The 16,225-nt window shown below is 37.6% G+C and overlaps 2 protein-coding genes across 18 annotated transcripts; both read left to right on the top strand.

Annotated features, from left to right (window-relative positions):
• Window positions 1–81: 81 nt before the first annotated feature.
• LOC107410425 (serrate RNA effector molecule) lies at window positions 82–8,099 on the top strand. Of its 2 annotated transcripts, XM_025070520.3 has the most exons (13): window positions 82–219; window positions 336–823; window positions 1,825–1,943; window positions 2,697–2,754; window positions 4,138–4,212; window positions 4,300–4,374; window positions 4,635–4,682; window positions 4,841–4,909; window positions 5,014–5,796; window positions 5,931–5,979; window positions 6,719–6,990; window positions 7,084–7,266; window positions 7,545–8,099. In XM_025070520.3, exons 2-13 carry the CDS (start codon window positions 372–374, stop codon window positions 7,603–7,605), a joined length of 2,244 nt encoding a protein of 747 aa, XP_024926288.2. In that variant the 5' UTR covers window positions 82–219; window positions 336–371; the 3' UTR covers window positions 7,606–8,099. The 2 variants fall into 2 exon arrangements, with proteins under 2 accessions (XP_024926288.2, XP_060667766.1); XM_060811783.1 differs by having other exon boundaries at window positions 143–823.
• Window positions 8,100–8,742: 643 nt separating this feature from the next.
• Window positions 8,743–15,648, top strand: LOC107410426 (UBP1-associated protein 2A). Of its 16 annotated transcripts, XR_009634360.1 has the most exons (4): window positions 8,743–10,392; window positions 12,398–12,481; window positions 14,895–14,985; window positions 15,110–15,648. XR_009634360.1 is itself a non-coding variant. In XM_048467910.2 (2 exons), the coding sequence occupies exon 1, from the start codon at window positions 8,872–8,874 to the stop codon at window positions 10,390–10,392; it is 1,521 nt and encodes a 506-aa protein (XP_048323867.1). In that variant the 5' UTR covers window positions 8,743–8,871; the 3' UTR covers window positions 14,895–15,648. The 16 variants fall into 16 exon arrangements, 11 of the variants coding, with proteins under 11 accessions (XP_048323867.1, XP_015873341.2, XP_024926289.2 ...); XR_007239059.2 differs by lacking the exon at window positions 12,398–12,481 and having other exon boundaries at window positions 15,260–15,648; XR_007239058.2 differs by lacking the exon at window positions 12,398–12,481.
• Window positions 15,649–16,225: the final 577 nt, after the last annotated feature.

Below are 16,225 nucleotides of genomic sequence, written 5' to 3'. Positions count from 1 at the left end.
TACACATATAATGGAAACATAATTTTTGAAATTTTAAATTTTTTATAATAAATTTTAAGAAATTTATTTTCAAATTTTCGACTTTTTAATTTTTACAATATGTATTTGTTTAATTAAGCTTAAATAAGGTTTGGCGTGCCGCGTATGTAAATCGTCTTAGTACCTCTGGGAGGCAAAGAGAGAGAAAGAGAGAGAGAGAGAGAGAGAGTCGTTCGGCAGGTCGGTCTTTTCTCATTTACTAACCCACTCATCAATCAGCTTCAGACATTTTCTTTTCCTCAAAGCTCTTTATTTTTCTTGTTCACACACTCTCTCTAATCTTTATCTCTCTCTAGGGTTTTAACCCAGAGATTTCTCGAAGCTAACCAACCATGGCGGAGGTCATGAACATGCCGGTCGATTCACTCGACGGTCGCCATGAGCGCAAGGAGAAATCCGGCGACGATGACCCTCAGTCCTCGTCCCCGCCTCATCCACCGCATCCGCCGCCGGCGCCTAGAAGACGAGATAGGGATGAAAGGGAGAGAAGAGACGATAGGGATGGTTCCGACCGACCTCCGAGTCGCCGAGGAGATTACTACGATCGGAACAGGTCGCCGCTGCCTCCGCCTTCGATACGCGAGAGGGAGAGAGATAGAGATAGGGAGTACAAGCGGCGGAGCAGCATTAGCCCGCCTCCTCCGCCGTATAGGGATCGCAGGCACTCGCCTCCTCCTCGAAGGTCGCCTCCTCCGCCGTATAAGAGGTCGAGAAGGGATGATGGAGGGTACGAAGGGAGGAGAGTAAGTCCCAGAGGTGGAGGGTTTGGGCCTGGCGATAGAAGGTGATTGGGATTTTTTATTTTTTATTTTTTCATGATTTTGTACTGGACTTGTTAAATTGGATATAGAATTTCCATAATTAGTTTATTGGTTTTCTTTGTTTGATGGTTTGGCATGAGTTTGGCTACATTCTCCTGTATTGCTAATGTTGGAAAAACTTGGACAATGAGAAATGAAGAGAATGATATATTGCATGAATTTCTCATCGTTGTGGAGATTCATTTGGTGAAGAAAATGGAAATTTGTAGTGTAACTTTCATTTCCACATTGTGGAGAATTTATATTGGCTTCAGATTTGATTTATGGAGTTAAAGTTGCTTCTTGGTGGAGTGCAACATAGGTGCATATTTTAAAAGGGAATGAAGCAGGAAAACTGGTTGCAAGTCTCAGTTCTCAGTAGAGTAGCTAGTTGCTATAACTTTTTATTCAACCTTGCCCTCTCTAATTTGTGTTACCCAATAGGGTTGACTGTTGGATTCTGTAGGATGTAGTTATGAAACCTGTTACTTATGGAAAGACGAACAAATATGAGAGTATTATGATGAGTGTCATTGTGCAATGGCTGTAAATGGTTTCTTCTGAGGAATTGTTTTAAGTTTGAGAGTATTATGAGGAGTTTTCTTGTTATTGTTGACAAAGTTTGACTACTTGCTGAGTGCTTTTGACGTACCTGTGAATTGTATACTGTGAAATCGTACTGCATATTTCCTTGAACTAAAGGTCAAAAGTTCCGTGAACTTTCAGGTCTTAAATTCTCATTTTTACTGAAAGCATCTTTGCATTAGGTTCACTCCCTTATACCTTAAGGTGCCTTAAAGTGGCTGTTGTATTTTATATGACTTGTATCCATGAGCTGCATATATATATAATTTTTCACTCTGCCTAAAGAATCTAATTTTATGGTTGATTTCTATATTTTTGTTTGCATAATTGTCTGTAGCTGCTCCTTCTTGTTTTAAATTGTCTTGACTGTACATGTTGCTATGAATTTGTGGTGGCATAGGTTTGGATATGATTATGCTGGTGGATACGATCGTGAGATAAGCAGCAGGCCTGGGTATGCTGATGAGAGGCCTCATGGACGATATGTTGGACGATCATCTGCTGGCTATGGCCCTCCTGGTAACTGCATTTTTTAATTGCTGAACTTTTATTATTATTTGGTTTCGGTTGATCACTCTTAAATGTAAGTTAATAGCTTGACAGCAAATTGAGGGAAATTATTTATGTGTAACACTCTGAATGAAATTAATTATGTGTAAACTCTGAAGTTAATTATGTTTTGTGAAGCATTATAGTTAACTTCATCATGTGTTAACTCATATAGGACTGTTGACAAGATGGTCCTCGATGAGTGCTTCAGCACTGGGAACTAGTCTGCCAGACAAATTTTTGTATTTAACATTTAGGCCTCCTGAGGGAAAATACGCCCATCTTTGGGAGCATGATATGCTACTGTAATGAACACTCATAATAATTCGAGCTAAATCTACTTTCGAAGTAGCTGGTAGTACTTTTACTTAGTTCACTTTGTTTCTTGCTGGTGCTTTCAAATAAGGATCAGCCATTGAACCTGTCAAATTTTATGCATGCTATGAATTTTGGTGCTTATTTGTTATAGTTCTTGTATGCTTGCAAATGAGGTAGCTTTGGGTCTCTTGTTACTTGTTATGTAACTTCTGCTCTACAATCAAATTAATTAATTTACCATACAACTTAACATGTATCTTAGACCTTGGTGGCATCTGGCTGCCTTATATGTTAGTGATATTGTTTTCTGCATTCATTGCTGAATCCCACTGCTTGAATATTTCAGTTTTTTTTGTTATTTAGTTTTCTTATGTGGAGTGTAACAGCATATATTCCTCTTTACAGACTGGGAGTCAGGTCGTGGTGGTTATGGGGATGCATCTGGTGCAGGGACTACTCAAAGGTTAGGATTATCATGTCACCTGGTTTTAATTTTGATAACTTCTTTTATTCTATACAATTATTTATTGTTTCTGATTGAGTGTTGTTTTCTTAACGATGTTGTAATGTTGTATTGGACTGTTGAAGTTCTAAAAATTTATATTTGTTGATTTTCTCAATTTTTTTTAAAAATAATTTCTAGAATGAGAAATCAATAGCATAACCAGTCTATGACATTGTGGTTTGGTTATGGTATAGGCCATAGAAGCATTTCTTAGTGATCAAATTGGAAATTGGATACTATTATCTTAAGTTGATCTGAGTCTAGAGTTAATACCTGTAGTTTCTTAATTTAAGTTTGTTGATAACTTTGAACCTCCTAACAACATCTTTTGTATACTGCACAATGAGTTATGGTATGTATTATGTTGAGTCGTTATCCAATATATGCATAAAAAACATGTTTTCCAAATGTCATGAACCTGCCTATTCAATCACTCATTCTCTTTTTGATGCAGAACTTTCTAACTCCTGAAAAATTAAAAGGTGTTTATTAGAAAATTTTGCAATCCAGATTCAATTGTATGCCTTTGTTGAAACTTCTTGATTAACAATATGTGGTTAGCTTGTATGAGCAATCTTTTATGAACCTCTGTTTATGAGGGTTCCCCACTCTCCTCCCCCTCCTCCTCCTCCTCTTCCCACATCTCCCTCCCCATGTGTGTGTGTGTGTGTGTGTGTGACAGAGGGAGGAGGGGGATTCAAGTCTCTTCTTGATGTAGTTTTTTCATGGTAAACTATACCACTTTGATTTGATAAGTGAAAGTAATATCATGTTTAGCTATGTAGCTTGCTGAGTGTCAAAATTTCATATTATAGGTATGTCTGTACTATCAGCGGTAGTTGAATAAATGCTCATTGTAATCTATATATGATCTTAAACCAGTTTAAACCTTTTTTTTTTTTCCCTTTCACCCAAAAAAAAAAAAAAAAAAAAAAAAGGAAAGAAATACTTATTAGGTTTGTTTAGGGTGTCAAGATTAATCTAGAATCCCTCTGAAAAGAAATACTTATTAAGTTTTTAGTGGACCAGATGTCAGTTTCGCAAAAAAAACCCCCCGAAATGAAATCTTGTGAGATCATTGCTGTCTGTTGTTGGTTGTTTATCCAGAGAACAAAGGGAAAGCTATCACATGATAACATTTAATAGTTTTCTTATGTTGGATTTAGGGAAAGCTATTTCATGAAAACATTTTATAGTTTTCTTATGTTGGATCTAGTTACTTCCTTTTCTTTCTCCCTACTCAACCCCACGCCAAATGGATGTTTATGTTCTTGTTTATACATGGAGTACTCTTGTACAATATTCAACTTACTCATTAGTGTGACAAGTGAATGTTTCCAGGGAAGGATTAATGTCGTACAAGCAATTCATTCAGGAACTTGAAGATGATGTACTACCATCTGAAGCTGAACGCAGGTACATAATGGGCCATTTGAATTGCTTTTAAGTAAGTATGAACATAATTTGTCTTGTTATGGTATCATTGACTTTTTTACCATACAGATATCAAGAATATAAGTCAGAATATATTTCAACTCAGAAGCGTGCTTATTTTAATGCACATAAGGATGAGGAATGGTAGGTCTCATTTTTTGCGTGATATCTCTTTGTTCATGTGGAATAATCTGTAAGCTTATTTATTTATTTATTTATTTATTTTTAAATCTGAGTATGAGGGATTGGATATGTTTTCTTTGGGTTGTTACCTAGTTTATAGTGTATTAGTTGTATAGTTTCTCTATCCTACGTTTAATTCTAACTGGACTCACCCAAAAAAAAAAATATATATATATATATCATCAAAAAAAAATTCTCACTGTACTTACTCGTTTATGTAGGTTGAAAGACAAATATCATCCAACAAATTTAATTGCTGTTATAGAAAGGTATGTCTTTCTACATCAAATTATGTTTTTTTTTTTTTTTTAAACATGAGTTTTAATAGTTTTAATAGGAAATTTTCTGAGGCAAAGATCTGTTCTTTAAAAAGTGTTGTTTCTAGATTTTGCCTTTAAACTATTTATTCTTATGGGATCTTTTTTAGGAGGAATGAACTTGCACGAAAGATTGCAAAGGATTTCATTCTTGATTTGCAAAGTGGAACATTGGACTTGTAAGAATGACCTTTCCATACTTGTATTTTCCTTTGTGTCTTGCTGTCATTTTTTGTCATCCTTGTAGATGCAAACAAAAAAAATTTGATATTTTTTTATGCAGAGGGCCAGGTTTCAGTGCCTCAACTTCAAATAAATCTGGACAGACTAGTGATCCAAACTCGGATGATGAAATGGATGCGGGTGACAAAAGACGAAGGCATGGTAGGGCACTGACTAAAGAAGCTGACCTTCTTTCAGCTGCTCCTAAGGCTCATCCAGTCAGTTCTGAACCTAGACGAATACAGGTTGACATTGAACAAGCCCAGGCTCTTGTACGCAAACTTGACTCCGAGAAAGGAGTTGAGGAAAATGTTTTATGTGGATCTGATAATGACAATGCAGGCTCCACTGGCCCAGTTATTATTATACGAGGTTTAACCTCTGTCAAGGGCCTGGAGGGCATCGAGTTACTAGACACGCTTATAACTTATCTTTGGCGTATTCATGGCTTAGACTATTATGGGATGGTTGAAACAAGTGAACCTAAGGGTCTCCGTCATGTGAGGACAGATGCAAAGAGTAGTGGTGTAACTGCTAATGGAGCTGAGTGGGAAAAGAAACTGGATTCTCGTTGGCAGGAGAGGTTGCAGAATCAAGATCCCTTGGAAGTAATGACCGCTAAGGAGAAGATAGATGCTGCTGCTGTTGAAGCTTTAGATCCCTATGTCCGGAAAATCAGGGATGAGAAGTATGGATGGAAGTATGGTTGCGGAGCCAAGGGTTGCACAAAACTCTTTCATGCTGCTGAGTTTGTGCACAAGCATCTTAAACTGAAGCACCCAGATCTTGTTTTGGAGCTGACAGTTAAAGTGCGTGAAGAGCTGTATTTCCAAAATTACATGAAGTAAGTACACTATTTGGTGTGAAGTTAACACTGTTTGGTGTGAAGTTAAGTACACTATTGGGTGTGAAGTTCTTTCTTTCTGTGCATTTTCTCTATATTTGTTTTTGTCTAACATTTTCTTTAATCTTTCACAGTGATGCAAATGCACCCGGTGGTACACCTATTATGCAGCAACCCATACAGGTATGGTTCGCTAAAATGACAATTATTATTAGCATGGTGAAATACTCTTCAGTGACTATATTGTTGATATGCATTATTTTTGGTACCTTGGGGATAGAATTGGTAACATGAGAGTCATTCACCCCCATCCCCACTCATTTTCTATGTGAACACAAGATTTGAACTTAAGGAGCTGCTTGGAAATTCAGAAAAAACCACAGATCTTGTTTTAGTGCCTTGAGGTTTGAACTTATGAGAATCCCTTTACAAGTTTCAGTAAAGGCCATCAGATCTTGTTTCAGTACTTTCAGATTCCTTCTCAGCTTCTTGATCTATATTGTATTTCTATTATGTCCACTATTTTCGAGAGACCAGGAAGAAACATCATGTGGATTTATTCCAGGTTGAGTTCCGGTTTCAACAGGTTTTGAAAAGGCAGAGCATTTAAATAGAAGAAAATGTCGATCATTCATATTTAGGGTTAAAATTCATTTGACAGTGACTAATCCCTGACCGCAGAGTTCGTTTATCTTTTTATATATTAATATTCCAGTTTTATTAAGAATGTTCAGCTCAAATTAGTTGATAACAAGAATGTGCATGCAATCAGGGACTCTTTTCCAAGTTATATTTTATTTCTTTTGCAAGTTGATGATTTTGTTTCTGATTGTCCATCTTATGATTAAATATTATTAATGTTTCACATTCTTCATTGCTGTCATATCGCATCATCAATTTAAAAAAGATTATACGTGTGCAGAGGGAGAGACCACAGAGGCGTAGATTAGGTGCAGATATTCGATTAAAAGATGATCGCGGTAATCGGAGAGAACGGGACAATCGAGCAAATGGTGGTGAAAGATATGATAATCTTCAGTCAGGTGAATTTCAGCCCAACAATGATGGTCCTGATGGAGGAAATCTTGAGGAACCAATGTATGATGCTTTTGGCGGGCCAGGAATGCATGTCGCTCCTCCTTTCCCCTCAGACATACCCCCTCCACCAGTGTTGATGCCTGTTCCGGGTGCTGGGTATGTCAATTTTCTATTATTTCGTTTCTTGCAGCAATTCTTAATTAACTTTGCTAATTTCCTTGAAAATGTTCTTATATTTTTGCATTACAGTCCACTGGGGCCTTTTGTTCCTGCTCCACCTGAAGTTGCAATGAGAATGTTGCGAGAACAGGGTGGTCCTTCACCTTTTGAAGCCGGTGGCAGAAGTGGACGACCTGGACCCCAGATTAGTGGGCCTGCTCCAATTCTTGCTTTATCTCCAGCTTTTCGGCAGGATCCTAGACGTTTACGCAGGTAATTTATGCTGCTAACCTATTATTGCTACCAAACTTCAGGTTGCTTGGAGAAAGTAAGGTGTTAGTTTGAAATAAAAGCAAGTTCCATATTTATCTTCTGGATTGATTGTAAGTCAGATTGTTATAAGAACCAGAATATTATTGTCTGTCGGGAAGAGCTGCAACTATGAAAGTGAATAAACACAAAGTTCTTGTAATTTCCTTGGGATTTAAAAATTCTTTCCCTTTCCAAATCATGACAGATAGAAAACACTGATTTCTATTAAATCTATGCAGTTATCAAGACCTAGATGCACCAGAGGATGAAGTCACCGTGATAGATTACCGGAGCTTATAGATTTTGAATTTTGATAGATGGTCCCAACATCTCTGTTGAGGAGACGGGAAATTCTTGTATGGTCAAAGGGATCTAATGCGGCTTCGCAGAATCAACTTCCTTGTGTAAAATTCACTATGGTGTGCATTGCTCTCAACCTTTCTTTTCGCTGATGGTATGGCTTCCAGTTGAGATATCACCAGAAAAATATGTTTTAGGTTAAAGCTTATTCTTTGTCCCACTAGCTTTTGCTGGCTTTGAAAGATATATATGGTCATGAACATGGAGTGGGAATGTTAACAGTCAACAAAATTGATTTCTGTAAAATGAACAGTAGACTACAGATTTCAGTTGTCTTTTGTTTTTCTTTCCAACTTAAAAAAAAAAAAAAAAAAAGAAAAAAAAAAGGAGGTGTTGTTTGGACTCTGACAATTAACCGCTAACAATTGAACTTTTTAGTTTCTTATTATTATTTATTATTTTTATAACAAAGTGATGCAGCAGCAGATGAATTACGTGGTTGTTTTATTCTTATTATTCTCCCTTTGTAAATGATGTGGTTTGGAGTATAGAAAATCTGATGATGGGTTTATGAAACTTGTTTCTGGGTTTTGATAGAGGTTCAAAAATTTTTATTTTTTGCTTTTGTATTGTTCGTTTTGTTACTTTTTTATGTATTAAAGATCTTTTAACCCTGTATAATTCAATTTAAGGATTAATAAAAAAAAATTAGTTGTAACTGTGAGGTTTTTGTCCATTCTATATATGCTGCTCATGTCAAAGACAACTGTAAAGGCCCATAAAAGGAGTCAACATGACCCTATATGAGAGAAATTATTCATCAATTAATTTTTTAATCTTTTGGGTCTGGCGAATTATATTCAAGAGCGTTTTTTATTATTATTATTTTTTATCAGAATAGATATGATTGGTCCCGTCCTGTCCAATATGGTAATAAGAAATCTGACCCAATGTTCAAAAATTGGGCCTCAAATTGAATGTTCTTTGAAAAAAAAAAAACTACTTTTAAATGGGAGGCCTAATTTCAATAAATGGATAATCCAGCCCATAAATTGTACGCCCAGCTAATATCCTGAAAGTCTAGTGAAAGAGCAATAACCTACACGTGGAAACTTCTCCACGTACACAACATTTGCTTCCGATAAGAGAGAAAAAGAACCATCTCTTTCCCTCTCCGTGTGTCAGACTACCCCCACCTGCCCTTCAAGAAACCCTCCTAAAAGAAAAAGCCCCAAATTAAAATAAAGCCCTAATTTTAGGTCCGCCATGGCTAAGAAGCGAAAGTTGCGATCCTCTGAGCCCGAGACCGCCAAGGCACCTGAACCCCAACCCCAACAACCTCCTGCACAGCCTGACCCTACGCCTGAGGATGAAGAGGAACCACAGCTCCATGGAGACGAACACGAAGACGGCGACCAAACCCAGTCCGAACAAATACAAGACAACGAGCTTCACGGACGGCAAGATATGGCTGTCGACGATACGAAAGAAGGTGAACAAGAGCAAGAGCAAGAGGCACAACAAGGTGATGGTGGAGGAGAAGAAGAAGAAGACGAAGAAGAAGAAGAAGAGGACGAAGAGCAACAACAGGACGAAACCCTAAATGTTCCTACGAATGGTGCCGTTTCGGGTGATGGAGCTCAATCCGAAGGTAACGAAGGCGACGAAGACAACGAAGAGGAAGAGGATGATGAGGTGGACGATGAGCCTGTGGAGACGCTTCTTGAACCTTTCTCGAAAGAGCAGCTGCTATCTCTCGTCAAGCAGGCGCTTAACAAGTACCCGGACTTTGTTGAGAGTGTTCGTGAGCTCGCCGATGCCGACCCTGCTCACCGTAAGATCTTTGTCCATGGACTCGGTTGGGACACCACCGCGGAAACCCTAACCTCAGTGTTCGGTAGGTATGGTGAGATTGAGGACTGCAAGGCTGTGACGGATAGGGTTTCTGGGAAATCGAAAGGCTATGCTTTTATCCTCTTCAAGCACCGGAGTGGTGCTCGAAAGGCTCTGAAGCAGCCCCAGAAGAAGATTGGCAACCGGACCACTTCTTGCCAGCTTGCCTCGGCTGGACCTGTTCCGGCCCCCCCGCCTGTTACCCCTCCGGTCTCGGAGTACACGCAGAGGAAGATTTTCGTGAGCAACGTTTCCGCAGAAATCGAACCCCAGAAGTTGCTCGAGTATTTTAGACAGTTTGGGGAGATTGAGGAAGGGCCACTAGGCCTCGATAAGCACACTGGCAAACCAAAGGGTTTTGCTTTATTTGTATACAAATCGATAGAGGGTGCTAGAAAGGCTCTTGAAGAGCCTCACAAAGTGTTTGAGGGCCATACTTTGCACTGTCAGAAGGCTATAGATGGTCCCAAGCCAAATAAGCCTTACCATCATCATCATAATCAACCCCCACATTACCATCCTAGGAAGGAGAAGAGTAAGTATTCGTCTGGCGGCACAGGGCCAGGGCATTTGATGGCTCCATCAGCTCCTGCGGTGGGTTTTAACCCGGGAGTGGCGGGAGTGGCAGCGCCGGCACTGAACCCTGCCCTTGGGCAGGCCTTGACTGCATTGCTTACATCACAGGGAGCTGGACTGGGGCTTGGTAATCTGCTTGGAGGTCTTGGTGGTGCACCTGTAAACCAGGCTGGGCCACCGGTTGGATATGGGAATCAGGCTGGTGGGAGCTATGGGAACCAACCAGGGATGCAGGGTGGATACCAGAATCCACAAATGGGGCAGAGCAGTGCTGGTAGGCCTCATCCAGGCGCAGGTGCACCTTACATGGGCCATTAGGTGAGTTTCAGGTATACCATTTGAAACTTATTTTCTTTTGCTATTCCACCTTACCTACTTCCTATTCATTTTTTTCAAATGTCTTATTGTGGAGAAAGAGGTTGTGCCAACTAAATCAGGTAGTTGTGATACATTTAAGATTTGTTGGTTACGAAATATAGTCCTCCACGTAAAAATGCTTGGGCATGTCTTTGGCTGGTTTTTGCATCAAATGTTTTTTTAACGACTAGATTATTTTCTGTCATATTCTATAAAACAGGTGATTCTGATTTTATGACTCAGGAGTATTCAAGTAAACAGATTTAGCTTTAGATCTCTTTTGTTGACGTTGTTAGTCGTATTACTGCAGATTTTTTATCTTTAGTTTCTTCTAATTGTGTATTGTGCATCACATGACAATAATACACCTTGGAATGAAAATGATACATTAGCAAACTTCAACTATAAACTTCAACCATTTTTCTTTTATTCGGGAGGAAGCCTTTTGAGAAGGTGGATATGGCACAACTGGATGTCCCAATGATGTAACTTTTGTAATAAAATTTCAACATTGCCTGTGATCCCGCACTCAGAAACTATTATTGTCAAATGATGGAAGTAGCAAGTTTTGGCACATGTAGTTTGTAGTATTTACCAATTCTTCAGGTTGCCATATGTTGTTAACGCAATGTTTATTTGGGAACGTTGTTATATAGCAATGCTTGTTTTTTGTTGCTTTTATTGATTTGTTGTTCGTTAGCGTCTGCTCTTGTGATCTCTGATGCTGATTTGTTCATGGACATCTTGTTGCAAGTCTTTTCTTGATCTAGTTTCTTGCTTCTTCTCCTGCTAATGTTTCCTTTCTTGGTGACTATATTACACAGTTCACGTCTATGGCTGATGTCTATGTATTTGGCTTTTTCATATTGTGAAGGTGCCTTATTATTTGCATATAGCTACTAGTGAATGCTATATACCTCCATTATTCAACTAGGAGCTCAAGTTTGACTGCCAATGCTGTTCCTGCTGTATCAAGATAGCTTGTTGTCTTGATGTTTCCATTTGATAGCTGCCTGCATTTAACCTTTGCGGTTTCTTTATTTGTTGATAATATTTAATGGTTCTAAAGAGTTAATTTTACATAGAAAATAACATTGCTAAATATGTTATTCCTCTATTATGATGTATCTATTGTTATCATCAAGATTTTCTTTTCTATATTTTAACTATGTTATTTGTTATATCCCCTTCATTTATAAGCTTAAATTTTATTTCCTTGTAACTTCATGCTGCTTGTTTAATTTCACTGGTGTCAAAAACCATTTTCTTGTTTAAATATTAGTTGGTCATGACATAGAAACAAAAATTTCTTTTACCTCGCCAAAGGTATAAATATTTATCTTTTACTGTACATATTATCTACATAAATATTCGATTTTCAAATTAGTCTTTTATGCTGTATGTATTCATTGTGCAGATCTCCTCATAGATGCATCAATCATTTAGTTTTGGACTCTGGTGATTCTTCTGAAGTTGAAGGCACTCTTACAAACGACGTCTTTAAATTTGTAATTTAAAGTTGGTGTTTGCCTACCATAAAGACCAGATTCTCAAATCTGTATTTTCTTTCTATTTAAGTACTTTTCCTCCATCACTTGTTTTCAAAAAACAGTGTAGTACTCTATTAACTTCTTTCTTGAAAAGTGTTGGGGAAATGGTAGAATTTTGAGAGAGAGAGAACAATGTGTCTTAATGATTTCAAGTATGCTACTCAGCAATGATTTTCTAATACTGTTTCCTTGGATTACTAATGCAACCATTTTATAGTTACTTCTTGAGATATCAACATCATTTTATCATGGTTTTTCGGCTTTTTTATTTTTTCCCCCCTCTAAAAGAAGAAAAAAGAAAATGATTATCACTCCATTAAAATCTGCCCTCTAGTTTGCTTGGTTTATCATCTATTCGCTCTACTGTCTAACTCATTGTCTGTAATAAGTTTTTGTCTATGCTAATTTCATGCCAGTGCTTAGTAGAAAGCATTATCAAGTCATTGACTGCATCCGGATTGGGGTCTGGTAAATATTATCCATCAGATGTCTTATTGCAGGTTAAATTTTCTTTTCATATCAGTGAATGTATTTCTGTTAAGCACATGCATTTCATGGCAGTTTCATCTGTTTATCTCCTTCCATGCTAGCCTTTTGAGTGGTCTGAAAATTCTTTGAAGAAAATGTGTCAATAGAGATTTTGTTTTTGTTGTCTTGAATCTTGACTCATCATAGATGGGTAGCGACAAATAAATTTTGATGATTTCAATTCATGGACACATTTTCTTCATTCTGGCTGCTTATGATATGGAAAGAAAAAAATATTCTTCGTGGTTGAACCATTTTCACAAAGCTATGGTTTCTACTAATTATGGTCACTTCCACTAAACTTATACTACAGATTTGATATATATGGTTACTAAGAAATCAGACTTCGGTTTTCTGTTCTTATGGCCAGCATTGGTTGTATGGATGGAGTTTGACTGTGATACTGAAAATTTAGCCTTTGTTTTTTTTCCCCTAGGTATACATATTCATATTAACTGAAAATTGTTTAGTCATCTGTACTTGATCAAGAGATTTGGCTTTCATGAGGCATGAAACGCTGTCAAGAAATTGGTTTGCTATCGTGGTTCTCTAGCTCCTACTATCTGCATCTACTGATGGATCGGGCATCATTTTCTCTATGAAGCTAAGAACCTCGTCCTCACAGTTAGATGCACTGGGTGGAATTGGAATGAGGTTGTTCGGAAATTGCAATTCCTTTGTACATGAGTGGTGCTTCCAAAGGGGGATTTTGATGTAGACTTCCATTTTTCACCTTTATATGTGATGTAGATGGAGACATGATGTTGAAGTACTAAATAGATTAGATGCTGTTTGGTGTTTTAACCTAAGTCCTAGTATTTCTTAATTTAAATCAATATGATATTTTAGTTTGTTTTGTTTCAACTTAATGCTCAAGTCGAGACCCATTTATTTGAAATTAGAAAGCTAAATATATAAGCTTAAATCTGAATGTGCAAGTGTCTGAGCGTGTGTTTGAACTTTCATTTCCAAAAATTATGATTGGCAAAGATGTCAATCCCGGCTTTTGGTCCCTCCTTTTCCTCTTGCTTTATCCCTCTCATGCCAGTAGATTTCCAATCGAAGAAAGGTGTAGACAAGAGGAAACAACGGATTTTCCACCATAGGTGGTGGCTGGTGGCAGATCTCCACCTTTTCTTTTTACCATGCCCACCAAAAGTATAATTTGGGGTTTGCTTCAACGAATTACAAATTCACGAGGACAGAGGGAAAGAAGTTGAGATGGAACAACCCTATCCCTTACCCACCAGGGAGCTTCACTATATATTGTTTTTGCAGCAACAAAATATTTCATGTTATTAGATACAATTGTTTTTGGGTACACTAGCCAGGGGGATTTTGACATTGGAACCTTCGATATGAGGATTGTTACCAGTAGTCATTTCCATCTCGGCCTGATCTAGTGGGACATGTTATCAGATACATTTTCTATTGTCAATTTACCAGCAGCCGGCCAGCTAAAAACGTCGATTAAGAGTTTAGTATTTATAGCACGGAGACACAAATAATAATTTGTTACAAGGATAGGAGTGGCACTCCTCACCTCCTCTTTTCTATTTTCTTCAACCCACAAGGTATAAGCATAGGATTTAAAATAAGAAGACAAATCCTCCTTGGGAAGTTTCAAAGAGCACAACAAATTAGCATAATCTTGTGCAGAAGCATCATAAATTTAATCCGGACCAAGCACTTTGTTTGGATCAATAAAACCAGCTCCCATGTCAAGAGGTGTAGCGTCTTTGACCAAAGGGACACGATGATTATCTCTAATTGGATTTAAAGTGTTATCCAAATGGTTTGCTGTGGTCATAATAGCAGATCTAATAGCAGCAGGACTCCATTTTGGATACTGGGCTTTCAAAAGCGCTTCTACGTCTGCAAGTTGTGGAGAAGCCATGGTGTTTCTGTAAAGCGTTAACATTTTTCTGTCTCCCTAATACTTTGTAGAGCTAAAAAACAAGGTCTCTTTATTCATGGTTTTCTCTGTTTTAATTTGTACAATATGCAATTCGACAATAAATATTCCAATAGGAACCCTTTTGATAAGGCTGCAAAGCTTGCAATAATCTTTGATCTTTGGTGTTCTAAAAAGTTAGAAGAGCCAAATCAAAGCTATACGAGGAGGCTTTTCTGACTTGGATTTTTTATTTTATTGATTGGATTAATTAATCTTAACTCCTTCACTAATCTTTTTGGGATATACCTTCTCATAGGATGAATGGTTCTATTTGCACAATTAATTGCCTATATCATCAGCAAGTAATTTATTCAAACCAAAATGAAAAGAAAATCTGATGGCAACTTAACAAGAGTTGAGATAAAATACACTATTATGTTATCTAAGCAATAGTATGTGTTTTTATGCTGTATGTATTCATTGTGCAGATCTCCTCATTGATGCATCAATCATTTAGTTTTGGATTTTGGTGATTCTTCTGAAGTTCAAGGCACTCTTGCAAAAGGCGTCTTTAAGTTTGTAAGCCTACTATAAGGACCAGATTCTCAGACATATTTTCTTGGGTTGTCATCTATTGGTTTTTACTGTCCAACTCATTGTTTGTAATTGTAATAAGTTTTTTTCTATGCTTATTTCATGCCAGTGCTTATTAGAAAGCATTATCAAGTCAATGACTGCATCCTGATTGGGGTCTGGTAGGTATTATCCATCAGATGTCTTTTCATGTCAGTGAATGTAGGTTACACTGAAAACTTAGCTTCTATCATATTCATATTAACTGAGAATTGTTTAGTCATCTGTACTTGATCAAGAGATTTGGCTTTCGTGAGACATGAAACCCCTGTCAAGAAATTGGTTGATATCATGGTCCTCTACCTCCCACTGTCTGCATCTACTGATGGATCGGGCATCATCATCCTCAACGTTAGATGCACTGGCTGGAATCCGATTGAGGTTACTCAGAAATTGTAGCTCCTCTGTAGATGAGTGATGCTTCTAAAGATGGAACTCGATAGCTGGCTTTCAGTATTCACCACCTTTTCATAAATGCTGCCTCCTTTATGTGTTATGTAGAACTATGGAGACACAGAAGTGAAGGTATCAAGTAGCATTAGATGCTGTTTGGTTTTTAAACTTTAGCCTTAACATGGCAACTTAATAAGAGATTTTAGTTTGTTGGTTCTTTTTTTTTCCAACTCAAGTTAGGACCCTTTTATCTGAACTGAAAATGCTAAAAATATTTAACATAAATCTGAATGTGCAAATGTCTCTCTGTTTTTTTAGCTTTCATTTCCAAAATTATTCTTTGTCAAAGATGCCAATAATCCCAGCTTTAGTCCCTCCTTCCGTCCTATGCTATCCTGTCCACTGCCAACGGGTTGCGAATTGAAGAAAGGTGTACACCAAATGTTTGCTTCAACACCTTTTTTTACCATGCCTAGCGGAAATAATTTGGGTTTTGGTTTAACAAATTAGAAATTTATGAGAACTCATGGTAAGAAGTTGGGATGACAAACCCTATACCTAACCTGCAGGGAGCTTCACTAACAGCAACAAAATATTTCATGTTATTATATACAATTAAAACCAGTGGTTATTGCTATGTGGCTGTCGCAAGGGGACAAGTTATTGGATACAATTTTTTATGTCAAATTACCAGCGGCTGACCAAATAAAAATGTCAATTAAAAGTACATTGTTTACACCACCATATAGAGACTTACTAATAATAATGTGTTACTACAACTGGACTCCTCACC

Source organism: Ziziphus jujuba, chromosome 10 (assembly GCF_031755915.1).
Source record: "Ziziphus jujuba cultivar Dongzao chromosome 10, ASM3175591v1".
NCBI lineage: Eukaryota > Viridiplantae > Streptophyta > Magnoliopsida > Rosales > Rhamnaceae > Ziziphus > Ziziphus jujuba.
The sequence above is the reverse complement of the archived record's forward strand: the minus strand, read 5'-3'. Positions and strand labels throughout refer to the sequence as shown.